This window comes from Lolium perenne, chromosome 5, assembly GCF_019359855.2.
Source record: "Lolium perenne isolate Kyuss_39 chromosome 5, Kyuss_2.0, whole genome shotgun sequence".
Classification (NCBI taxonomy): Eukaryota; Viridiplantae; Streptophyta; class Magnoliopsida; order Poales; family Poaceae; genus Lolium; species Lolium perenne.
The window spans coordinates 239,343,947-239,370,354 of record NC_067248.2 but is presented as its reverse complement, the minus strand read 5'-3'; the positions used below and the strand labels follow the sequence as shown (position 1 = coordinate 239,370,354).

At 44.8% G+C, this 26,408-nt stretch overlaps 2 protein-coding genes and 2 long non-coding RNA genes across 4 annotated transcripts; 1 reads left to right on the top strand and 3 right to left on the bottom strand.

The window, feature by feature from the left end:
- Nucleotides 1–3,154: 3,154 nt before the first annotated feature.
- Nucleotides 3,155–18,725, top strand: LOC127302397 (uncharacterized). Its single transcript, XR_007852880.2, has 2 exons — nt 3,155–3,454; nt 18,516–18,725. It is a non-coding gene; the product is annotated as an uncharacterized lncRNA (long non-coding RNA).
- LOC127302395 (PTI1-like tyrosine-protein kinase 1) lies at nt 3,791–11,002 on the bottom strand. The gene is made up of 8 exons (XM_051332846.2): nt 10,858–11,002; nt 10,247–10,409; nt 5,920–6,155; nt 5,717–5,843; nt 5,320–5,593; nt 4,848–4,980; nt 4,435–4,521; nt 3,791–4,318 (listed from the first exon to the last, which is right to left on the bottom strand). Exons 2-8 carry the CDS (start codon nt 10,374–10,376, stop codon nt 4,145–4,147), a joined length of 1,161 nt encoding a protein of 386 aa, XP_051188806.1. The 5' UTR covers nt 10,377–10,409; nt 10,858–11,002; the 3' UTR covers nt 3,791–4,144.
- LOC127302396 (PTI1-like tyrosine-protein kinase 3) lies at nt 11,364–15,856 on the bottom strand. Its single transcript, XM_051332847.2, has 8 exons — nt 15,553–15,856; nt 14,576–14,714; nt 13,706–13,935; nt 13,465–13,591; nt 13,067–13,340; nt 12,544–12,676; nt 12,007–12,093; nt 11,364–11,911 (listed from the first exon to the last, which is right to left on the bottom strand). The coding sequence occupies exons 2-8, from the start codon at nt 14,661–14,663 to the stop codon at nt 11,771–11,773; spliced, it is 1,080 nt and encodes a 359-aa protein (XP_051188807.1). The 5' UTR covers nt 14,664–14,714; nt 15,553–15,856; the 3' UTR covers nt 11,364–11,770.
- A 2,003-nt stretch (nt 18,726–20,728) lies between the features above and the next one.
- On the bottom strand, nt 20,729–21,862 carry LOC127302394 (uncharacterized). Its single transcript, XR_011746110.1, has 2 exons — nt 21,714–21,862; nt 20,729–21,477 (listed from the first exon to the last, which is right to left on the bottom strand). It is a non-coding gene; the product is annotated as an uncharacterized lncRNA (long non-coding RNA).
- Between the last annotated feature and the right edge of the window lie 4,546 nt (nt 21,863–26,408).

Genomic DNA, 26,408 nt, shown 5'->3' with positions numbered 1-26,408 from the left:
AGGGATAAAACATCAATGCTATGTCTAAGGATGTATTTGTTGATTACATTACGCACCATACTTAATGCAATTGTCTGTTGTTTGCAACTTAATACTGGAAGGGGTTCGGATGATAACCTGAAGGTGGACTTTTTAGGCATAGATGCATGCTGGATAGCGGTCTATGTACTTTGTCGTAATGCCCAATTAAATCTCACACTACTCATCATATCATGTATGCACATTGTTATGCTCTCCTTATTTGTCAATTGCCCAACTGTAATTTGTTTACCCAATATGCTATTTCTTATGGGAGAGACACCTCTAGTGAACTGTGGACCCCGGTCCATTCTTTTACATCGAATACAATCTACTGTAATACTTGTTCTACTGTTTTCTGCAAACATCATCTTCCACACTATAAATCTAATCCTTTGTTACAGCAAGCCGGTGAGATTGACAACCTCACTGTTAAGTTGGGGCAAAGTACTTGGATTGTGTTGTGCAGGTTCCACGTTGGCGCCGGAATCCCTGTTGTTGCGCCGCACTACACTCCGTCACCAACACCTTCAACGTGCTTCTTGACTCCTACTGGTTCGATAAACCTTGGTTTCTTACTGAGGGAAAACTTGCTGCTGTACAACATCATACCTTCCTCTTGGGGTTCCCAACGGACGAGTGCTTTACCGTCACAAGGAAGTTACTACGCCCACGGCAAGCAGGTGCATGGAGGAAATTCAGCTGGTACAGAATCTGATGGTGATTCTTTGTCCAGATCCTCCTCGGGATCGGAGGGCGCGCGATCCGGAGTAGATCCTGCCGGGTCTGCTGCTCCGTCAGCGGCTGCAGGTGGCAGCCCGACATCCCCTGCCCACGGTACTGCTACCAGCAATGTGGCGAGCGAGGAGACGTCGCATGCGGGGCAGGCGTCGCCTTCGGTCTCCACGCCCGGATCGTCTGCGGCTTCTTCCACGCCATCTTCGGCCACATCCAGTGCCACTGGATCCTCTGCGCTGAGCTCTGAAGAATCAGGAGATTCTCATGCTGCCACGCCTGGGCTGTCGGCTGCCCCTCCTCTAGGATCTTCTGCGCTGACTCGTGTTGTGACCAGGCTGCAAAATAGAATTGTCAAGCCTAATAAGCAATATGATGGATATATTCGCTATGGTAACTTATGTCTTACAGGAGAACCTGAGGATGTTCAGCAAGCTCTTGAGGATCCTAAATGGAAGGTTGCCATGCAGGAAGGGTATGATGCTTTGGAGAGGAATAAGACATGGCATTTTGTACCGTTCAGAGAAGGGAGAAACATAATTGATTGTAAATGGGTGTACAAAATCAAGAGGAAGTCTGATGGTACTATTGAGAGGTATAAAGCACGACTAGTTGCTAAAGGCTCCAAACAGCGGTATGGTATTGACTATGAGGACACTTTTAGTCCAGTTTTGAAAATTGCCACTATTAGACTTATTCTGTCTATTGCAGTCTTACAAGGGTGGACACTTCGACAGCTTGATGTTCAGAATGCGTTTTTGCATGGTGTTCCGAAAAAGGAAGTTTATATGAGACAGCCACTTGATTTTGAGAACGGTGATAAGCTTATTTGCAAGTTGGATAAAGCATTGTATGGGTTGAAACAGGCACCACGAGCTTGGTATGCTCGGTTGAGTACTAAGCTTCAGCAACTTGGCTTCACTCCATCAAAGTCTGACACGTCTGTGTTTTTCCTTGCTAAACCTGAAGCCACTATGTTTGTACTAGTATATGTTGATGATATTATTATGGCAAGCTCTACACAAGCAGCAGTTTCAGGTTCACTTCAGCAGTTGAGAGGAGATTTTGCTCTCAAGGACCTTGGAGACTTGCACTATTTTCTGGGCATTGAAGTGAAGAAGGTGGTCGATGGTATCACTCTTTTGCAAGGGAGGTATACAAGAGATTTGCTTAAGCGTGCTGGGATGGAGAAGTGCAAGGGTGTCACATCACCTATGTCTTCCACTGAGAAGTTAAAAAATCTGAAGGGAAACTCTTAAATTCTGAAGATGTGGCACGGTATAGAAGCTTGGTTGGTGGTCTTCAGTATTTATGTATGACGCGACCTGACATTTCCTTTGTTGTTAATAAGGTATGTCAATATTTGCATGCACCAACAGTTTTGCATTGGGCTGCAGTGAAGCCTATTTTGAGATATTTACACCATAGATACTGGTATGAGAATTAGAAGATCTTCTTCCACACTTGTGAGTGCTTTCTCAGATGCTGATTGGGCAGGATATCCAGATGATCGTCGGTCTACATGAGGGTTTGCTGTATATTTTGGTCCTAAATTAATTTTCCTGGAGTGCTAGGAAACAGGCGACAGTTTCTCGCTCTAGCACTGAGGTAGAGTATAAATCTCTTGCTAATGCAACTGCTGAAATTATTTGGATCCAGTCGGTCCTTAGAGAAATTGGTGTTAAACAGCCGAGAACAGCATGTTTGTGGTGTGATAACTTGGGAGCCACGTATTTATCAGCAAACCCGGTATTTCATGCAAGGACCAAACACATTGAGGTGGATTTCCATTTTGTTCGTGAGAGAGTATCGAATAGGCAGCTGGAAGTCCGGTTCATTCCTTCTGGCGATCAGGTTGCAGATGGCTTCACTAAACCTCTTCCGGTGAAACAACTCGAAGCATTCAAACGGCATCTCAATTTAGAGAGTTGCGTTTGAGGGGGCGTGTTAAACGAGTTGTAGCTAGGCTGTTTATATATGATTCTATCTCTAGTTTTCGTGTACCATAAGTTGTCTAGCTATAGCCGGTTGTAACAATCTCTAGATGAGATCTGATGTAATCTTGTATGCCAAGTCTTGGCCAATATATAAGTGAAGCCTCGGCGCCCCGAGTGGGCAAGCCGTTCCAATCTAATCTTGTTTCTTGATAGAGGGGGCTGTGGCTGTCAGCCCGTTGGTGCACTCGGTCTAAACAAGATTGTGTTTGAATCATATTGAAAAGTTCTGGTGGCCGGGTGCTCTAAATTCCAGCAGCCCTGAGTTGTCCGAGATCAGCATCCTGCTCGGTGGAGCCTAATGGGCCAACCCTGATGCACAGGAATGCGGGGCGAATTTTTTTCCAGAAGCACTTACCATCAAGAAAAGGCCTAGGCATCAGGGTGGACCAGATGTGGGGCATCAGGGTCGGCCCAGGTTGCGGTCGACCGAGGCGAGCAACCTAGCCGTGGGGCTCCTGTCGATGATCGATCGAGCCATCGAAGGACGGTTCACGTTCGCAACTTCTGATCGCATCGATCGGGACTCTGGATGGAAGACGGGCTCGGGACTCGGGCGGTCCTGACGCAGACGGCAGATTGATTGGCGTGGTGCCGCCACCGGACGTTGCGCCAGGCAGGCAACTGCGTGTCTGCGTCGCCCACCTCCGTCAAGAGCAATCAATAATCTGCCGAACGAAACAACTCGTCCCAGACTCATCCTGCTGGTAATTCCCTAAATTTACATCTAATCATTTGTGATTTTTTGTGCTAGTAAACTAGTAGATGAGATCCCAACGAAAATTGTGGCTAGTATATTATGGAGGCGATTTTATGCAGGGTGTTCATATTCTTTGTCAAATTTAGAGACTCATGTGAAGCAGTTATTTGTGAAATGCAGATGTATAATGGATAGATATATCTTCTCAAAAGAAAAGCACAAGATATTTGCCGCACCATCTCTCACCACAGAATTTCATGGACAATTCAACCCATTTACATGAGTTTATTAATTGAAAAATGGAGATTTTACCACAGTTCCTGCCTCCGCTTAGGCCAACTCATAACAGAAAAGGGTATAATAAAATGGACAAGAATGTGGGCATTTCTCATTGTCTCCCAAAAGAATTAGGTTCGACAGTTTATACAATCGGTGGGTGCACTATCAGCTCAAATTCACAATATAAAGGAAAACCCAGGAACATCAAGCCATGAACCAATTATTAGATCCTTCCCCAATTCCCACAGTACACTATATATAACCCAGAACACGATTACTGAGGTGATCATCAAGAAAACACATCTCGCACGCCTGGGCCAAACGAATGCGACAACCCATCATTCAGCAAAACCACACAGAAAATCAACGAGAACAGAAGCCAGCTGTTGAACTCGGTAAAAGGAGGGGTACTGTGAACTCATGCTGAAAAGGATGTATCGGCACTACAAAAGTCATCTGTTGTATTAGGCACAACAGCTGATGAAGGTTGAGGTTTATGCTGAAAAAGAGGAGAGAGTGCCTTGACGGCAATGCTCATGCTAGGCCTATGATCTGATTCGTACTGCAAGCAGAGCGCTGCCACCGCTGCAAGCTGCAATCAACAGGAAAAAACCATTCAGTGTTCAAATTTGTTTCAAGTTGTTTCTTAGGTAGCGACAGTGTAAGAGTGCGCGCGTGCACAGAGAAGGGAGGGAAGAAGAGGCAGACCCTAGCAACGCCTTTTGGGGGATACTTGCCCTTCAACCTGGGGTCAACACATTCTTTCACTCTATCCTCAGTCAAACGAGGTATTGCCTGTGTCCACAAAAAGTAGTATCAACCATTCAGAAATATGCAAATTTTGATTCAAATTCTGCCCATTTTTTCGATGATCGTTTACCTTACACTTATGTTGGAGGAGTCTAATTTCAGACTCCCAGAAGTTCAAACCGGGTAATTTTGTCGTGTTTTAGACCCTAGACTCTTGTTGCTGTTTTCTTCATTTTATTTAGATTTTTTTACTTGAAGTTATTGTCTTTACCATTAAGTTGTACTAGTAGGCAAACAAATCGTATATTGAATACTGTAGTATTGTGATATTGTGAGATCAATTGTTAGGAACAAAATACAGAAATACTCACCCATGTAACTAGACTCTGCTGACCTCTAGGCATTGTATGATCGACTGGTTTCCTTCCTGTCAGAAGCTCTAAAAGGACAACTCCAAAGCTATATACATCACTTTTCTGACTTTGCAGGCTAGCCATGGCATACCTGCATTGTCAATAAAGAGCACTTCGTAAATGAAGCAAGAAATAGTGTGAATTAATAATTAAATCAAACCTAGTGCAATGGCAGATCTGCATATGTAAAAATAAAGAGGAGGTGGAACTAAAGCTATTCATTCCACCATAAATATTGTTTTGAAATGATAGCCTTGTTTAGCTATTGAATGTTTTAGGAATAATACTATCAGTCTATCACTCACGAGTGCCTAATATGAAAGAAAATAAACATGGTTTTAAAAAAATTATGGGGTGATATCTCTATGCTCCAAAGGAACTAATCTGCAAATACATATGATGTTCTCAAGTATTCAAGTTGAATAATTACTCAGGAGCATGATAGCCGAAACTTCCAAGGACACGGGTGGAATGCAAACGAGCAGCCATGTCAGGAGACTGATTCGAAAGATTAAAATCTGCAAGTTTTGCTCTGTAGTCCTCAAATAGAAGGACATTGCTAGATCGTATGTCCCGATGGACTATCGAAGGTTGAACCTTCTCATGGAGATATTCAATCCCCTTAGCAGCATCTACAGCAATTTTGACCCGCTGCATCCAGTCAAGTGCTGGGCCAGGCTGTGCACCAAGGACACCTTTCCTTCCTTGTTTGCCATTAAAAAGCAGAAACAATTTCAAATCAGACCAGTCTCCAAGATGAATTGTTTTGATTATGGTAGGTCTAATGAAAAAACATGCAATCATTTTCCAAGACATAGCAAGCGTACCATGCAAAATATCATGTAGGGAACCCATTGTAGCAAATTCATAGACCACCATATGTTGATTTCCTTCCACACAGTAGCCAAGCATTTGCAGAAAATTTTCATGTTTCAATCTTGACACAATCGAGAGCTACAACCAAAAAAAAAGAACAAAGAAGTTAATCATGAGTAAAGCTATCATAAGTAGCAAAAGCTTCATGTTATACCTGTGTAAGAAATTCATTATCGTGCTCAGGGTCTGATGAAGTATCAAGCTTTTTAATAGCAACAGGTTCTCCGCTGTCTAGAATAGCATAATACACTCTCCCGTTTGAACCTTCACCGATCAAAGCTTTTGACCCAAAGTTTTTTGTCTTTCCTTTCAGTTCGTCAAGTGAAATTTCAGGTACTTCAATGGGAGGAGGTGCTTTTGCTGTCTCACTTTTGGAAACAAAGCCATTTTCTGTGAACCATATGTTTACATACAACTTTAGGCCCGAACAAAAAAAGCACAGCAGAAAATTATAGGATACCTAGAAACAAAGCACTTATCATAAGAAAAACAAATTAAATAAAATATTTAACACATGAAAAATTGTTAGATGGTTCAGCTGATAGGTAAGATAATCACAAAAGGTGTTGAAAACAATGTCGAGAATGCGCGACTTTGCATTACACAATACATATATTTCACTTTTCTTGTACTATCTCTGTTAGGGATTATAAGGCCGGCACGTATACCTAGATTGTAAATTCGATCAACGTAATACACGATATATATTATAAAATATATATGATTAAAAAGTTCAAGCACTCTACTTTCTAATGATATAATTTGTGTGCCTTAAAATTCATATTATGTTAGTCAAATTGATGATCAAGGGATCCGCACCGGCCTTATAATCTCAAACGGAGGGAGTATGTCGTAACATTAAAGATCATAGATCAAAATTTTGTGCTCATGCTTAAATTGTTCTAAATCAATTGACAAAAGATGGTAAAGTGTTGCTAGTCATTTCATGGAATACCTGGGAAGGACTTGTTGGGTATTCTCCTCATGTGGGCTGTGAGGAGATGGCCTTATGAAGCCTTTTAAGCGGCTCAAACAAGTGCAAATTCCCAGTACCCGTTAGGGTTATAACCAAGGAAAAAAATTATGCGCTAAATGAAATACCATGGCATTCCAAAATACGCTATGCACGTTATAATGTGCTAATAGCACGCTATTTAACAAACTAGAGTTTCACAAAAAAAGAAGATAAATATAGCATGTATACGAAGGATTTTGGTAACTAAAAAATTGTTCAAATGGCAATGATCAATAAATCAAATGAAAAAGTTCATATCACAATGAACGACAAAGAATTGTTATAGCCTAACTAGTAACGTCAACAATTCAACAACCATAGTCTAGAACTAGTGGGCTGAAAGGCTTAAAATGGCTAATTGACTGCTCTATTTCTCTACGAAAAATAGCGCTTCTATAACGCTATGAAAAATAGCACACATAGTGCCGCTAATAGTGGGATTAGTGTCGTAGTGAGACAGATATGCATAGTGTAGTGTTCACTCTCTAAATACGCTATAGCGCCGTTAAAAAAACAAAATAGCGTGCTATTTTTTCGTTGACCGAGAGTTATTTTGAACATTGCACATGAGGGAATGGAGAGGATAAACCTCCCATCGAGCAACCACTAGGTGGAGTGACGAAAAACCAGGTTAGCCTCTATTGGAAAAGAAAACGAAGGGATAAGAAAGAGAAGATAGTGATGATGCAACTGATGAAGGCAGTATAGTCAATGACATGACCAGCCATCTGATGAAGATGGTGATGAAGTTGATGATAATCCACCTAATTCCCCACCGTTGCAACAATTGGATAGAAGTGGAGGAGATCCAGTACCTTCCACATCAATATGTGTTGATGACTGATGCAGATGAGCCCTCATGCTATGTGTTGAAGGATAGAGAGGGAGAGAGATATGCGGAATATGTTGGATGTTGTATTGCGCCTCATGGGCGAGTATATATAGGAGTACAAGGGACCAACTTGGAGTAGAAGACAAGAAACAAATCTATCCCTACCTAATCTATCCCTAACCGTACGTAACCAAATATATCTCTAACACTCCCCCGCAGTCGTAGCGGTAGTGACGTGAACAACAGTAGCGTCGCAGACGGTCAGACTGGAGATAAACCGAAGTGGACCCCAGAAGGCTGACACTCCCCCGCAGTCACAGCGGGAGCGTCGTGGACGGAGTTGCGTCGTGGATGCTTGGACTGTAGAGGAAGCTGGTGAGGCGCAGGCGAGGTGGTAGCCCTTTGTGCCGATGTCGAGGTCAGCCGTGCCGCACGGTCGATGGAGGTGGTGCCAGGCCCGGTCAACCGACACTACGACCGGCCCGGTCGGCCCTGGTCCCGGTTGGACCGGCTGCTAGACCGGACCAGCCGGCCACAGTCCCGGTCGTCCAGGGGGGCTCCGCTCATCCGTCCGGTCGGCCGCCCGGTCAGACCGGCTGATGGACCGGACCACCCGGCCACCGTCCCGGTCGTCCAGGGGGCTCCGCTCACCCGCCCGGTCAGACCGGCTGATGGACCGGACCAGCCGGCCACAGTCCCGGTCGAACCGGCTGCTGGGCCGGACCGGCCGAGGCGGAGACGACGCCGGCGAGCCGGCCGCGGCAGCCTACCAAGGCAGGCGCTACAGCCAGCCAGCGAGTCGACCGCGGTGGCCGGCGTAGGGCGGATGATGGAGGAGAGCCAGTGCAAAGTCGACGCCGAGGTTGGAGTAGAGGGGCGTGATGACGGCGGCGGTGGGCGACTCAATCCGATCTATGATCGGTGAAACCAAAAAGAAAAACGCCGGTCGAGCGACCGGCGGAGCAAAAAGAAAACCAATCTACAGATTGGAAAAAAAAAGACTCGAGGGCAGCGGATCAACAGATCGGCGAACGAACCCTCATACGGATTGCGCGGCCCCCGGGGTAGATCATGGAGATCGACCTCCCCGGGGGCGGCGCGGCGCGGAAGCTTTGTGGCGGCTAGGTCAAGGAGCGTGCCGCTCTGATACCATGTAGAAGGATAGAGAGGGAGGAGAGATTGCGGAATATGTTGGATGTTGTATTGCGCCTCATGGGCGAGTATATATAGAAGTACAAGGGACCGACTTGGAGTAGAAGACAAGAAACAAATCTATCCCTACCTAATCTATCCCTAATCGTACGTAACCAAATATATCTCTAACACTATGAGGTGGTAGTGTCTGATGAGCACAAGAATGAATGGTCAGAACCCATGCAGGATGAGATGAAATCCTAGTATGAGAACGACACTTTCGAGCTGGTGTCTTTTCAAAAGGGCAAGAAAGCACTGAGTGGGTGTACCGCACATCCAAGGTGCATCGGTAGATTGGTTAGATAGAATAAAGGTATTGACTTCGATGAGATATTCTCTCTGGTGGTCAAGAGGTCTTCGATCAGAGTTGTGCTTGGCATTGCTGCCCCCATACACTTGGAAATTGAACAATTTAATGCGAAGACAGTATTTGTACATGGTGACCTAGAGGAGGAGATATACATGGAGCAACCAAAATGATTCATGGTTGTAGATAAGAAGCAAGTGTGCAGATTGAAGAAGAGCTTGTATGGCTTGAAGCAAGCTACTTGGAAGTGGTACAAAAAGTTCGAGTCCCTTATGATTAAGCTTGGTTAACATAAAGCACAGCCTCATCAGTGTGTCTTTATAAAGAGGTAGACGTGTCTTATTTATACGTATGGATATGTTTCCTTCCGACATCAGCAACGATCCGTGAGTTAAAGTTTACGGTTCCATTAGTTCTGCCTGCTACATATTTTCAGATCGTGTTTAAGAGTGTGCTAATCTCCAATTAGGCCTTGTTTACTTCTCTTGTATTTTCACCCCCAAAAGTTTGGGGATAAGAGGGGATTTGGTGTTCACCCAATCCCCTACCATCCCCTCAAATACCCCTCCCCAAAAATACACTAGTATGAGGTAGAGTTTTAAATCTAGGCAAAAATGAGGGAAATTGTGGGGATATGTGGGGATTATCCTCCCCAAACCTGGAGAAGTAAACATGCTACTTGGGAGATTTCGGGATTGGGGATAATCCCCTCCAATCCCCTAAAATACTCTACAAGTAAACAAGGCCTTAAGGATTTACCGGTTCCCTGCAAGTCTTCCCAGCAGATATCATGCATCAAATTGTATGAAACGATTATTGCAATCTCCCTATGAGTCAACGATATCTTTTTTTTCCCAAAAAAAAGTAGAGATACCACAACTTTTTCAGCACACCGAGATGCCATGGATATATGTAAGATAAAATCACCGAAAGTGTGGATGATACGATTCTGGAGAACCCAAAACGACTATGTTTAAACCAAGCAAGTAAATCTCAAGTGTCTACAAGAGTTGCAAACCCATTCCCCGTGGCATTAATTAAGAGCCTCAAATTCAATGGACTTGAATATAGGCAGATTAAATTACAGTAAACGGCAAAAAAGAAAAAAAAGTCAATAGAGGAGCGAGTGGTACCTTCTTTCCTCTTTCCACGCCTACATAGCTCTTTCTCATCTGGACGGGAACGAAATTCATTTTCACGTTCGTGATATGAACCATGACCTTGTGAAGGATGAAAATTTCTGCCGCAGAACCACCGGCACATGACGACGACCTCCTTTCAGTTCGCCTCTGATTCCTAAGGGAAATACAAGAACATTTTGGCATCAATGCAACAAAATTTCCAATGAAGATCAATACAGATGTTCACTAAGAGTACTAATCTCAATCACCGGCACATGATGACCTCCTTTTAGTTCTTCCTATCTATGTATGCCTCTGATTCCTAAGGGAAATACAAGAGCAGTTTGGCATCAATGCAGATGTTTAGTAAGAGCACAAGTCTCAATCAGGACAGCCGTATCCATCATGCATGGAAACTTTCCAGTGAGATAACTATTGCATAGGATTGTGGGCATGCATCACGCATGGAGCAGAGATTACATGTGCTCTGACTGTTAAATCAAGGCGAGGTTTTCATCCTGTCCCCTCCAAGTGAAGTATCCTACTACACCAGCAGAGGCACAGAACCGCCGCGTGGAAGGAACTGATTACTGAGGAAGCACGGAAGGGAGAGGGAGTGTCACCTGAACCCGCGAGACGTACGGTGACCCCGGTCTCCTCCTCCGGTACGTCGGCGGCGAGGATGAAGAGGAGAATAAGCAGCGGATGACGAGCTGGTGGAACGGATCCTCTCGTGATGGTAGTCGTGGGTGGGAGACTTGGAGGGGAGGGGTTTAAATAGCTCTTGCTGCAACGACATGGGCCAGCTGAAATGGCAACAGGTTTGATTTTTTTTTTGAAAGAAAAAAAAATTAGTGCACACAGGCTTCCACCAACCCTGTTTTGCCCAATACTCCTAGTTTTACAACAAATTGCTGGCCCGGTCCATTTGACTCTTCAACTCCAGACTTAACGATATTATCCTCTCTCGCGCTGACTTCTGTCGGCAAGGCCTAGGGTCAACGGTATTACAGGACGAGCCTCAAAGGAGAACATGAGAGACGGACAATGCGAAGAGTATCACGATTCACGAAGCAGTAGTACTACCCAGTGTCCAAAGTCTAGACATAATTCGGGGCAGGCAACCAGATAACAAGGATGTGGCCGCTTCTCATATCTCACGCAAGCTTCAAGTTCATCACATTATAAACACAATCAATCGATGATGTTAGCTCAAAACCACAATGGCAAGCCCAGAAAATGTCAAAAGCATGAGCTAATTACATGTTTACGACCTTCCCAAGTTCAGAGCACGGCAGTTACTGAGGTGAGCACCAACAGAACACATCTTGCACACCCAAGCAAACAAATGCAACAAGAGCACATCACTCAGCGAAATCACACACTAAAGCCTGTCGTTGAACTCGGTAAAGCAAGGGTACTACTTTCGATACTGTAAAAACAACTCACGCGCAGGGACAGGCAGACGAGGGTATATATATGCAGCTTAGCACTCTTTTTACATTCATTCATGCTGAACCAGGTTGGTCAGGCGTCTCAAGCCGTTGTATCAGGAGCAACGGCTGGTGGAGGTTGAGGTTTGTGCTGAAGAAGGGGAGAGAGCGCCTTGACGACAATGCTCATGCTGGGTCTGAACTCGGATTCGTACTGCACGCAGAGCGCTGCCACAGCAGCAAGCTGCAATCAAGAGAAGAAAACCATTCAGTGGTCAGATTTTTTTCAGACCTGTTTCTCAGCTAGTGACGGTAAGAGAGGGAGGAAGAGAGGCAGACCTTGGCAACACCTTTTGGGGGATACTCGCCCTTCAACCTTGGATCAATACATTGTTTAACTGTATCCTCGGTCAAACGAGGTGTTGCCTGTGTCCACAGAGAGTAGTAGCGACCAGTCAGAAGCATGCAAATCAGCTTATGCACCTTAGAATATATAGTTTTTTATGTAATGACATACAAGGGCACTACGTGGCACAAAATATAGCAATCACTTTAAACTGGAGGGCATAGATCCGGAATAACATAAAATTTTATTGATTTTTCAATGTTCGTTCACTTGATGATCATGTGTAAGGCTAGTCTGAGACTCAAGTTCAAATTGTTGCGTTTGCCAATTTTATGTCCTAAACTCCTGTTGCTAGTGCATGCTTTCCTCGTCTTATTTAGAATAATTTTACAAATCAAGTACTCCTGGCAAACAAGTCATATGCCGAAGGAGTAATTCTCTTCACCATTAAGTTATACTCCTGGCAAACAACTCATATGCTGAAGAGTCTGTACTGTGAGATTGTTTATTGTTACGAACCAAATACTTACCCATGTAACTAGACTCTGCTGACCTCTAGGCATTGTATGATCTACCGGTTTCCTTCCTGTTAGAAGCTCTAAAAGAACAACTCCAAAGCTATATACATCACTTTTCTGAGTTAGCTGACCAGTCATGGCATACCTGCATTGTCAATAAAGGGCACTTCTTAAATGAAGCAATAACGCAAAGTAATGATTAATAAACGTGGTCCAATGTAAGAATAAAGAATAGGTGGAACGACAGCGATTCATTTAACCATAAATCTTGTTTTAGAAATGACGGTCTTGTTTAGCTATAGACTATAGTGAATATAGTCTGAATAATACTACCAGTCTATCACCAATTCCTAATATGAAAGCGAATAAACATGTTCTTCTAATAATAATTATGGGGCATGTTTCTATAGCAGAAAGGAAAAAACTACTCTGCAAATACATATAATGTCCAAGCATTCAAGTTGAGTACTTACTCACAAGTCACAACTACTCTGCAAATACATATAATGTTCAATCATTCAAGTTGAGTACTTACTCAGGAGCATGATAGCCAAATGTTCCAAGGACACGGGTGGAATGCAAACGAGCAGCCATATCAGGAGACTGATTTGAAAGATTAAAATCTGCAACTTTCGCTCTGTAGTCCTCAAATAGAAGGACATTGCTAGACCGTATGTCCCGATGGACTATTGAAGGTTGAACCTTCTCATGAAGATATGCTAGCCCTTTAGCAGCATCTATAGCAATTTTTACCCGCTCCAACCAGTCAAGTGCTGGGCCAGGCTGTGCACCAGGGACACCTTTCCTCCCTTGTTTATGATTAAAAAGCAGGTAAAAAACGTCAGATCAGACCACTCTCCCGTATGAATGGTTTTGATCATGAGGGGCTAATGAAGAAATAGGCTGACAGTTTACATAACATAGCAAGCGTACCATGCAAGATATCATGTAGGGAACCCATTGTAGCAAATTCATAGACCACCAGACGTTCATTTCCTTCCACACAGTAGCCAAGCATTTCCACAAAATTTTCATGCTTCAATCTCGACACAATTGAGAGCTACAAACCAAACGAGGAAAATTAGTTCAACGGCGGAAGGCTGTAGTTAATATAAACATATCAGGGTAAAGCTATCATAACTAGGAAAAGCTGCATAGTACTTGGCAACTATACCTGTGTCAAAAAATCGTTATCAGACTCAGCTGAAGTATCAAGCTTTTTAACAGCAACATGCTTTCCACTGTCTAGAGTAGCATAATACACTCTCCCGTATGATCCTTCACCGATCAAAGCTTTTGACCCAAAATTGCCTGTCTTTTCTTTCAGTTCATCAAGTGACATTTCAGGTATTTCAATGGGAGGGGGTGCTTTTGTGGGATCACTTTTGGAGGCGAACCCATTTTCTGTTAACCATGTGTTTACAAAAGAACTTAGGCCCAAGCAACAAAAGCACAACAGGAAAAGAGATGATAACTTGAAAGCAGTCAGGAATGCATGCCCTTATGATAAGCAGAATATATAATACACAAACATTTAACCTACAAAATGTTACATGGTTCAGCTGATAGGAAAGATAAATCTGAAAAGGAGTTGACAACTATGCTGAGAATGCACTACCTTGAAGTAAAAACTGTAAAAGAGCGTGGTTTCAGTTTCTTATCTATGTTTCCTTCACTTGTAATTTGCAACATTAAAATCATAGTCCATTTTGGTGTTCATGCTTAACTTGTTCTATATCTACTAACAAATTGAAGACCATGAATACAAGCTAAGTAGAGATACTAGAATTTTTTAAGCACATCCTGATGCCATTGGATATATATGGATTTTTTTAACAGAAAGTTGATGATATGATTCTGGAGAACCCAAAACGACAATGTTTAAAGCTAGCAAGTATAGAACTCAAGTTTTTACGAGAGTTGCAAAGCCATTTCCGGGTGGTATTATGAGTTGGAGAACATAGGCCTCAAATCACTGTAGTTGATTAGATTATATGAGACATGGCAGAAAAAATATATAGAAGTCAATATGGAGGAGTGGTACCTTCTTTCTCGTCTGGGCTGGAAGGAAATTCATGTTGCTGCTCACGATACGAAGCATGAAACTGGGTGCAGCAAAACCAGCGGCGCATAGTGACCCCCCTTTTGGTTCTTCCTGTCTACTATATATATGCCTCCGATTCCTAAGGAAAAGGGAGAAACACGGAGAACATTTTGTCATCAGCACAGATGTTTCCTACAATCTCGATCATGGGAATGTTCCAACGGTTGAGAAGTATTGCATAAGATTGCAGGCATGTGTCATGGAGCGGCGATTTACATATGCGGTGACTGAGAAACGAAGACTGAGGTTTGCATCAATTTCTAGCAGCCCACCCTGTGCGAGCGAACTATCCATGCGCGTAGACTCGTGCACTGATAAGCCGTACTAGTACACAAGCAAGCATTGGTTGCTCGTGCTTGCTGCACGAGTAAAACATTGCTTGCGCTGCCCTTGTCAGTTTGTAGGATAGCCTGACTAACGATCAACCAGTGCTGAAGTAAACCGGGTTGCTAATACTATCCAACACCTGGAAGTCTGAAGTGAAAGCGGAGAACGAATGCAGGCGACGAGACCTCCCCGAAAGCAGAAAGACCAGGGCACCGAGTTGTACACGCTAGAGTAGCGGTGAGACACGAATTGCGGCGCCTCCCCGTCCCAGGCGGCGGCAGCACCTGAAGCCGCCAAGCTCCGTCGCGCGCGCATGCCCCCAATCCCGCGCCGCCAGGCAGTACCGAATTCGCACCGCGCGGTTCGCCAATTCGGGCCGAAATCGATCGGCTGGAAGGGAATCCGCAGGAGCCCCGCGACCTCGCCTACCGTCTCGGACCTGTGCCGGGACATGGGCATCCACACGGCGCCGCCCGCGCGAGAAAATTGTAGGGAAGCGCGGCCCGGGTCTACGGCTCCACGGACGGACCCCGCCGCGTGGAAGGAAGTGGGGAAGGGAGGGGCGGGACGGGGAGGAGTAGAATCGTCACCTGCGGGGCGATGGGTCAACCCGGGAGGTCGGCCGCGAGACGCGCGGCGGGCCCCGATCCGCGATCGTGCTGCGCCTCCGGTGCTCCGGCGCGAGGAGGAGGAGGAGCTGGCGGGCAGCTGTGGGGCGGGCGGGCGGAGGACAGCGAAGAATCCCCTACCCGTGGTGGTGGTGGTGGTGGTGGTGGGGTTTAATTGGTTCCGTCGCCGGGCCGGGCTGGCTTGGCGTGACAGGCAGGACGGGCGGGGTGGGTTAAGGAGGAGGAGACGACGAGGCGAAACAAAAGGAGACGAAAGCAGTGGACACTGGACAGTCGTCGCGCGACAGCCAGCGGGGTCGGCGCTGTTGCTGTTGCTGTTGCTGTTGCTGTTGCTGGTCCTCCCCTGCCGTGCCGTGCCGTGCGACCCCCGCGTTTACCCACCTGCCTCGCCACCACCATCGTATCCGCACCGCACCGTGTGCCGCCGCCGCCGCGCCCACGCCTTTCGGTGCGGGTTTGGTTCGCTACTTGATGCGTGTCGTGTCGTGCTTGTTGCTGCAACCACAAGCATCATTCCTCGTCTTTTTTCCAGCCTACCTACACGCACGCACACGGCACACGGACGGACGCGGTGTCGTACGTACGTGTTTGCGAATCAAGGCTTCATCATTTGGCCGCGCGCGTGGGAGATCCATCTTTGCCTTCGGGCACCTCCGTCGGTTGGATGACCACAGACTTTTTTATTTTATTTTTCAAAACCTAGTAGGAGTACATACTTAAACGCTCACACACGCATATATACCTAGACCCTCACACATGCGTATATACACTCACCTATGAATGCACGTACATACACCCTACCGCTGCGAGCATCTCCTCCGAGTGACCGAGTCAAGAAACTGATCTAATGGGTGTTGAGATTGATAAAGTCACCGCTTGCGCCTCGCCTTCGGTGAAAACGCCTTCTCCCACTAAAAAAATATTTCGCCTTTTTTTAACGAGACACCAAAGTGTCGAATCTGTAATTCGAACTCTGGTGGGATCGACATGTCACCGTCCTCCTAACCATCCAACCGCGCCTTGATTTTCACCACAGACTTCTTTCATGCATCACCGCTGATAATGGTGTGTTGCTTTAGCCAGCGGAGTACTTTGGAAATTGGAACAGTACGGATCGATGGTTAGCAAAACCCATGCTACCATCGTTTCGGCGTTCGGTACGTGCGGACCCATTCTATCACTTCGCTCCACGATTTGTTTTAGCTTTAGTTCAAACTAAAACCACAGCAAAAATTAATTGTGAAACAGAGGGAGTAAAAAGTTGGTACTTTTCGGTCTAAGGATCCGGTGGACTTTGGCCGACCATTCTCTTCATTCTCGTAGCATCTACAAAATTATCCTTAAGCTATTCTATAACGTCGATCTTGATCAGTAACCCTTCCATGAAATTATCCTTTTTGAATCCTCTTGCTCTTACACGTCTAACCCTTTGTTCTCCTCTGCCCCTTTCTTAGTTGTCCATCTATCGCTAATCGACTTCCTCCCACCCTCCCTCCATCGTTACCATGTGGTCAAACTAAGAATTGTGTGTTGCACTCCGCTGGATAGAGTATACAAAACTGGGCTCTTTCATACGAAATATTTCCAATGTTGGTGCAACTATGGTGCTTCGCGACAATGCTGTGGAGGTTATCTTTGCAGCATGGCGAGTACTCTTTGATTGTGGTTATTCTTTGGAGGTTGAACTGATGGCATGTGTTGAGGGATTCAACTTGGACTCCAATACTCGATATGTTCGCAAATCATTCTCAACTCTCAAATGTCACAGATTGAATGTTTTTGTGATGATCACTAGCAACGTCCTTGTGTTGGTGAAAGAGATGCTAAGGTGCTCAAATTAGTCAAGACCAAAATCTATAAGACATGCACTCGCTAAGCTTGGGCTCTCTCAACGTCCCACATCGTGTTGTCTAAGGAATGCTTCACGAGAGATTGTTGGGGCAATTAAAGAATATTGTAACTACATTCACGATTAATAAAAGAAATACTTGCCTAAAAAGGTCTTCCTCTCCCTGCTTCACTCCCCATGTATTCCTCTTCTCCCTTCTTCATCCACCCCTCCCGCCTCCTTTTTGCATCAAATGAAAAAAGTAATACCTCCGTTGGGTATTATAAAGCGAGTGGGACAATTTGATAATACACATAAAGTTTCTAACTTCTCCTCAATAATTACTGCATGCACCACTAATTTCACATCCATCGACGAAGATAGATTAAAAGAAAACATACATTAGAGAAGCATGACAATAAATGAGAAACGACTTATAATCTCTAACAATTTTAAATAGCTCAATGATCTTATAATCTCTAACAGAATGAGTGCTAATACTCCACAAGGTAACAAAGTCAACTATGATTGTTGATAGTAAGAAACCCGGTGGTCTAATTTGATCACATCGTATCCAATTAATATCAACCCAAGTTCATGTGCAATCCCAATGGTTAAAATCTATGATGTTGCGCAAATTCATCGAAGTATTTTCTTTTTTATGTATGTAATAATTTTTGTATATTTATGCAAGATTTGTAATATGCTACAACATTGGCGTGTCCGGGCCTAAAATTGGAAGAAAACAACTTAACTATTCCACCAAAAACAACTACCTACATTCCTGTGACATGTATCAAATGATGTTGTTAGAGCCAAAGCTAACAAACATAGTATCCCATCATACGTAGATCTATTTGGACCCCACAAATTGGCCAATAAACCCAGAATCACTTCACCTGGTGATCTTTTTAGAGCGAAGAAAACATATAATTTAGAAATTAGCCAAAAACCAAGAACCTCATTATCTAATGATGTTAGAGTGAAGAAAGATGCCAAACCCAGGATCTTTGTAGAGGTGTGACATTGATTAACTACATGGTTTTCTACATTCTCATGTAGCTATACATTACTTACTAATATTTTTCCTTTTTAGGTCCCTCAATGTTAGCCGTCGACGACTCTGACAAGCACAATGTCTTTGAAAACAATGTCGAGATTGATAACTCCTAGCCAAGTTGCTTTTCATAGAGCCCAAGTTGCAGGAGATGAGCCAGATATTCCTTATTATGTATGCAAATGACAATGTTCAATGTCACCACTGGAAATTTTAAGATGGTCAATATTTGAGATTTGACTATTTAAATCATCTTTCTATACATATTTTTATCTATTGTCAACAACTAGCTATATTATTCTCGTGTAGTAATTTTCAGCTAAGTACAACAAAGTCTACCTCAAGCAACATTTGGCTAATGGTTTTCTGGATCATAAATTAGTTGCTTCAGTTATTTAAACAATCAAGTTTGCACTTTTGGAGTGATTGGAGTATTAGTATACACTTTTTTGCCATGCTATTTTTGCTAGCCTATGCTCTTCTCTAATAAAAATAGAATTGAAATAAGTGTGTAGGAAACTACTATTCTACTCGTATATTACCACTGTCACTTCAAATGTCAACATGAGACATCTTATTTAAATAAGAAAACTATTATTTTAAATTAGTGTTAATATAACACATAAGTGTGAAAGGCAGTGATAATATATTGGATGTAGTAACCATACCCCCCCCCCCCCCCCCCCTTATGATGGAAATGGTAAATACCTATATTTTTTTGATTGATTGTACAATTCAGATTAGATTGACCTATAATGCCTTTTACATTCATGTTAGTCTTCATCTCTATATGCCTTAAAACAATATGATGGTTGCGTGAGGCTTTGTGGTATCTAAAGCAATTGACCATACAATTTAGAATGTGTTTTCAACTAGACTTGTGATGCATTTTGCGTTCACTTTTAGCTATCTTTATATCATAAGAAATATCACACGTGGAAATTATGACTTGTTAACTCAATCTACCCGAGACGTTGTGTCTCATTGTTAACCCAACATGGATTGATTGGAATTTTTTGCACTCACATAAATCATGGGTTCAAAAATACGCGTCTCATTTTTAACAAATTGCGAGCACAAATTTTAAAACAAGTATTGGAATTTGCACTATGTCTATTATTTTAGTAAGGCGGTAATGTGAAAATTTCTGCAGCATTAGTCTATGTGTGAATCCCCCCCCCCCCCCCCCCCACGCACACAGAAAATGTTTTCTCTGGTTATCTTCGGTTGCTATGATGACAACAACAATGATTTGTAGAAAGGATGAAGCACAAACATATGGGATCAAGACGCCGATGAAGGACTCGGACACAAGTCCAACTTTTATGTGAGGGGATGAAAGTGGCAAATATGGCCAATCCATGTAGATCTTGGCCGTCTTTTACTTGTACCATGTGACCATGTCATGGAGGGAGGCTAGTAGTAGGGGATGGAAGTGTGCTGCGCTTTACGGTTTGATGTGGAGATTTTGGAGTACATCAGCGAATTGAGAAAGAAGGGCTGGGTCATTGAGTATAACAAAATGGGTTGTGAATGCTCAAAGGTCATACTGAATCAATCGGGTAGTCATTTATGGTGGGACAAACCTATCAGCGTGAAAACAAGCTTGACAAAGAGTAACTGATGCTTTGTTCCGCTAGCTCTAGTGTGTGTCGTGTGTGCTGCTTGTTGCTGCAGCAACAAGCATTTCGTGCGTGCCTTGGGCACCTTTTTTCCAGCTTACGCCCGGACGTGGCGTACGTGTTGTCCCATTATGTTCACTGGTTTTGCGGCCTGAGAATTGGCGATGGCTTTGGTTTTGGGCAGATGGCAGCTGATCAGGTCGATGATAATTGGGATTGGATAGCTTTAGTCAGCGGTGTACTTTACGAGAGTTTTGTTGGTTAGGAAATATGTTTGTTAGCGTGCTGGTATTAGGCATCCAAGAGGAAGATACTGACAGCATATACATATACCTGTATAACTAATTAACGGCATTGGCTGGCGGAATACCCAGCCAAGGAGGAGCTACCCTGGTCCTATCATATTACATGCACTACATGCAGCGCACAGGACATGTCGGCCCAAAGAGAAGATAGAACACTATTCACAAGGAGGTTTGTTTTGGCGAATCAGACTGTTTATTAGCAGAAAATTTAAAAAAGATGATCAAGCGATCTGTACGTCGGTTTGGGAATTTCGGCTGTAAAGGAGTTTCTACCACTAGAGCTGTTCCTCCATAAATCAGATCACGAGACACTAGAACACTATAATTAGCTAGCTTGATAAACTCAGCCACCAACGTCAGTCAATACTTCAGACCGACACATGCGCTTCTGTTCAATCCTGTAAGGAGTACACGTATCAAGCTGGCAATGGCAACTGTCTAGTCCAGGCCACCCACATTCCTCTTGTACAGCGTTAGTCAGTTAACTGTTCCAGACAGATGTAGCTAATGTGTTAGTGTAAAACAAAATTGATGCTGGTAATTCATTAACTACTAGTTTAGTTTAACTTTCTAGCTCCACTTGAATGCTTGCCAACTCCCGCGCGGAATCTCCTCCTGCCTCCTCCTCGAGGCCGACGAGGGCCTTCTTCTTCATCCTCGTCAGTGACCTCGGCCTTGTATGTGACATAGCCTTTGGCTGCGTACTCTCGTCGAATCTCATCCCGCTTTGCAAGCAATTGCCTATTGCTCTGCTCCGCAACTTCCGTGCATCTGGCCCACGTGGCCCTTAATTGGCTGAAGATCTCCGGGAAATCTGCTTCCAGCTCGGGCGACACGTTGGGCATCTTGGGGTATGTATTCAGCTGGATGTTCATGAGCATCTCCGCCTCGTCTGGCGGGTACCGGAAGGTCTTCCACTTCTTCTTTTTCCCCCCTCTGGGTTTATTACTCCGGGCCTCCACGGCAGCGAGGGCGGCGTCCACCGCCTTGTCCACCGCCTTGTCCACCTCATCATCTGAATAGCTCGACGGTGCCATTGTTGACAGGTCGCCGTTTTCCATCGTTGCTCGGATCCTGTAATCGACGACCACCAGAGGATTTGTTGTTTGAGAAAGAAATAAAAATGCTAGATTGGTCACTGTACATCAATCTGACTGTGAATTAAATCCAGGGCCTCCATGTTTGAATTGAACAAAAGAACACACGCAGGCAGATCCGAGCTGAACCGGCCGGATCGAATCCTAATCGACCCAGTTTATGATTGAAGTTCAACGCGCCAATAGAAGATATGAGAAGGTGTACGCACATACCTAGGGCAACGCGGCGGCCGACGGCGCAGGTGGTCAAATCGATTATCTTCCCTGCGGTTCCGGCGAGAGATCTCTCCCCTCTGTGGCTATGCGTCTCTCGTCTGGGAATCTGACCCAGGTGTTGTAGGCTCGCCCGTATATAAGAGCCACGGGCAAACCCTTTCCGACTCCGTGCATGATGGGGAGTTGAGCCCGGCTCTGGCTCCACTTCCAATCCAAATCAAAGTCGTGAGAAAATTGGGCCCAACATAAAAAGGCCCATGTAGCCCAAGTAGTTGTAGCTCAACCGGTTGGCACACACACCCACGCAAATTGGAGAAGCAAGCATAAGAGCATCTCCAACAGACGCGCTATATAGGCCACGATGCAAAAAACGGTCGGTATGCAGCGCGCGGGAGAAAATCAGGCGCGGTGCTGCAATTTTTTTTTTGACGCGCGGTGTTTTGCACAATCCGGAGCGCCATATGTGACGCGTCGGCTACAGCGCGCGGCAACGCTCTGCGCACGCGCGAAAAGCCAAAGGCAGGAAATCCCCCCCCCCCCCCCCCCGCGCGCTCGCGCCCTCATTTCCCCACCGCCAGCCGCCGCGGAATCCAGCTGCCGCAGGTCGATTCCGCCGCCGGCCCCGCTGCGCGCGCCGCGGCGTAGATCCGCCTCGCCCGCTCCTCCCGGCGGCGGCGGCCGCTCCGCCGCTCTGTGACGCCCGCGCCGCCGCCAGCGACGGGCAGTAGTCGGCGCTCCTCCTCCGCCTCCCCCTTCCCGGCGCCGTCGCGTTGTCCTCCGCGCTGCCGTCGCCATGTCGTCGTCGTCTTCGAGCTTGCTAACAACATGGCGCGACCATGGTGCTCGCCGATTTGCTCGCAAGGTATGCACCTCCGCCGGCCAGCCTCTATTAGGATGTGATTTTTACTCGCCAATTAGCTATAATAGTTAGTTGTAGTTAAGTAATTTCATATGTATGTTTGTAGAGTTCATCATACGATTCATCGGATGACGAGTATGATCAAGAGGAAGAGAAGAACATATCGCTACTATTAGCATACCGCGCCGTTAAGAAGGCAAAATTTGGTGGATCGGTGTTCGGTAGACAGAAGTTGTGGAGAGAAAGGATTGAAGGGCATGAGAAGTTGATGCGGTCGTATTTCAATGAGAATCCGATATTCCCCGAAAGCTATTTTCGGCGGCGTTTCCGGATGAGTCTCAACTTGTTCAAGCACATCGCAACGGAGGTGACCAAGTATGATCGCTTCTTTGAGCAAAGGAGGAATGCCGCCGGAGAACTTGGTCATAGAACATATTAAAAGGTGACCGCTGCCTTGCGTATGTTGGCATATGGTATACCGGCGGATCTTATTGATGATCATTTGGCCATGGGAGAGAGCACTTCTATCTTGTGTGTGAAGCGCTTTGTCGTTGCAATTGTCAATGTCTTTGGCTCCACATACTTGAAGAGCCCCCAATGCTCAAGACACGGCAAGGCTTTTGGAGATCAACGCCAACCGGGGATTTCCCGGCATGGTTGGTTCCATTGATTGTATGCATTGGAGTTGGAAGAATTGTCCGGAGGCATGGCATGGACAATTAAAAGCGTACAAGAAGGATGCCACCATAGTCCTTGAAGCGGTGGCCGACCAAGAGACTTGGATATGGCATGCTTTTTTGGAATGTACGGGTCTTGCAATGACATCAATGTTCTTCAACGGTCACCACTAATGACAAGACTTGCAACGCGGGAAGGTCCATTGGTGGAGTTTGAAGCAAATGGCCACAAGTGCAACTATGGCTACTTCCTCGCCGACGACATATATCCAAGGTGGCAAACATTTGTGAAGCCGATTATTCAACCAAGAGGTAAGAAGCAAACCCAATTCCACAATGCACAAGCGGCGACTAGGAAAGATGTAGAGAGAGCATTTGGGATTTTGCAAGCCCAATTTGCCATTGTTAGAGGACCGGCTATATTTTGGGACCAAGAATGCCTTTGGTATATCATGACCGCGTGTGTCATCATGCATAACATGATTATAGAGGACGATCTCGGGAAAGATGTCAATCATACCCACTACGACTTGATGGGGGTTCAAGTGCAAGTGAGGAGGTCTGCACATAGGATTGCCCGGTTCATTGCCTCATACCATGCCATTCGGTGCAACGACACACATGATGAGTGATACGTCTCAAACGTATCCATAATTTCTTATGTTCTATGCTACTTTTATGACAATACTCACATGTTTTATACACACTTTATGTCATTATTATGCATTTTCCGGCACTAACCTATTAACGAGATGCCGAAGAGCCAGTTGCTGTTTTCTGTTGTTTTTGGTTTCAGAAATCCTACAAAGGAAATATTCTCGGAATTGGATGAAATCAACGCCCAGGGTCTTATTTTTCCACGAAGCTTCCAGAAGACCGAAGAGCATACGAGGTGGGGCGACGAGGCGCCCAGACCACAGGGCCGCGCGGCCAGGGTGGGGCCCGCGCCGCCCTATGGTGTGGGGCCCTCGTGTGTCCACCGACGCTGCCCTTCCGCGTACTTAAACTCTCCGTCGCGAATTAGGACAAGGTGCGAGCACTATTGGTATTCTATGCATGAGGCTTGCAACTTATAAGATGTCTTATGCATAACACATATGAATTATTACTACCGCTGAGAAAATTGTTTCTATGTTTTCAAAATAAAAGCTCTAGCACAAAAATAGTAATCCATGCTTCCCTCTGCGAAGGGCCATTCTTTTACTTTATGTTGAGTCAGTTTACCTACTTCTTTCTATCTTAGAAGCAAACACTTGTGTTAACTGTGTGCATTGATTCTTACATACTTGCTTATTTGCATTTATCATATTACTTTGTGTTGACAATTATCCATGAGATATACATGTTGAAGTTGAAAGCAACCGCTGAAACTTATATCTTCCTTTGTGTTGCTTCAAAACTTTCTACTAAGAATTTATTGCTTTATAACTCCTATGCAAGTCTTATTGATGCTTGTCTTGAAAGTACTATTCATGAAAAGTCTTTGCTATATGATCAGTTGTTTAGTCATTGTCTTTACCATTGCTTCGAATCACTTCATTCACTTCATATGCTTTACAATAGTATTGATCAAGATTATGATAGCATGTCACTTCAGAAATTATCTTTGTTATTGTTTACCTACTCGAGGGCGAGTAGGAAATAAGCTTGGGGATGCTTGATACGTCTCAAACGTATCCATAATTTCTTATGTTCCATGCTACTTTTATGACAATAATCACATGTTTTATACACACTTTATGTCATTATTATGCATTTTCCGGCACTAACCTATTAACGAGATGCCGAAGAGCCAGTTGTTGTTTTCTGCTGTTTTTGGTTTCAGAAATCCTACAAAGGAAATATTCTCGGAATTGGACGAAATCAACGTCAGGGTCTTATTTTTCCACGGAGCTTCCAGAAGATCGAAGAGCATACGAGGTGGGGCGACGAGGCGCCCAGACCACAGGGCCGCCTGGCCAGGGTGGGGCCCGCGCCGCCCTATGGTGGGGGGCCCTCGTGTCTCCACCGACCCTACCCTTCCGCCTACTTAAACTCTCCGTCACGAAAAACCTATTACCGAGAGCCACGATACGGAAAAAGTTCCAGAGACGCCGCCGCCGCCGCCAATCCCATCTCGGGGGGATTCGGGAGATAGCCTCCGGCACCCTGCCGGAGAGGGGAATCATCACCGGAGGGCTCTACATCACCATGCCCGCCTCCGGATTGATGCGTGAGTAGTTCATCCTTGGACTATGGGTCCATAGCAGTAGCTAGATGGTTGTCTTCTCCTCATTGTGCTATCATGTTTAGATCTTGTGAGCTGCCTATCATGATCAAGATCATCTATTTGTAATGCTACATGTTGTGTTTGTTGGGATCCGATGAATATTGAATACTATGTCAAGTTGATTATCAATCTATCATATATGTGTTGTTTATGTTCTTGCATGCTCTCCGTTGCTAGTAGAGGCTCTGGCCAAGTTGATACTTGTGACTCCAAGAGGGAGTATTTATGCTCAATAGTGGGTTCATGCCTCCATTGAATCTGGGACAGTGACAGAAAGTTCTAAGGTTATGGATGTGCTGTTGCCACTAGGGATAAAACATCAATGTTTTGTCTAAGGATATTTGTGTTGATTACATTACGCACCATACTTAATGCAATTGTCTGTTGTTTGCAACTTAATACTGGAAGGGGTGCGGATACTAACCCGAAGGTGGACTTTTTAGGCATAGATGCATGCTGGATAGCGGTCTATGTACTTTGTCGTAATGCCCTGATTAAATCTCATAGTAATCATCATGATATGTATGCATCTCTATTTGTCAATTGCCCAACTGTAATTTGTTCACCCAACATGCTATTTATCTTATGGGAGAGACACCACTAGTGAACTGTGGGCCCCGATCCATCCTTTTACATCTGAATACAATCTACTGCAATCACTGTTCTCTGTTGTTTTCTACAAGCAAACATCATTCTCCACACCATACGTTTAATCCTTTGTTTACAGCAAGCCGGTGAGATTGACAACCTCACTGTTAAGTTGGGGCAAAGTATTTTGATTGTGTTGTGCAGGTTCCACGTTGGCGCTGGAATCCCTGGTGTTGCGCCGCACTACACTCCTCCGCCAACAACCTTCATGTAGCCTTCATCTCCTACTGGTTCGATAA

Excerpts from the sequence above, each read along its gene's own strand:
- LOC127302396 (XM_051332847.2), bottom strand. The coding sequence starts at position 14,663 with ATGCGCCGCTGGTTTTGCTGCACCCAGTTTCATGCTTCGTATCGTGAG. Across the intron at positions 13,936-14,575 it reads CAGCCCAGACGAGAAAGAAG|AAAATGGGTTCGCCTCCAAA; the intron begins GTACCACTCCTC and ends CATGGTTAACAG. Across the intron at positions 12,677-13,066 it reads TTTGGCTATCATGCTCCTGA|GTATGCCATGACTGGTCAGC; the intron begins GTAAGTACTCAA and ends TTGACAATGCAG.
- LOC127302395 (XM_051332846.2), bottom strand. The coding sequence starts at position 10,376 with ATGTGCCGGTGGTTCTGCGGCAGAAATTTTCATCCTTCACAAGGTCAT. Across the intron at positions 4,981-5,319 it reads TTCGGCTATCATGCTCCTGA|GTATGCCATGGCTAGCCTGC; the intron begins GTAATTATTCAA and ends TTGACAATGCAG. Across the intron at positions 4,522-4,847 it reads AGCAGAGTCTAGTTACATGG|GCAATACCTCGTTTGACTGA; the intron begins GTGAGTATTTCT and ends TTGTGGACACAG.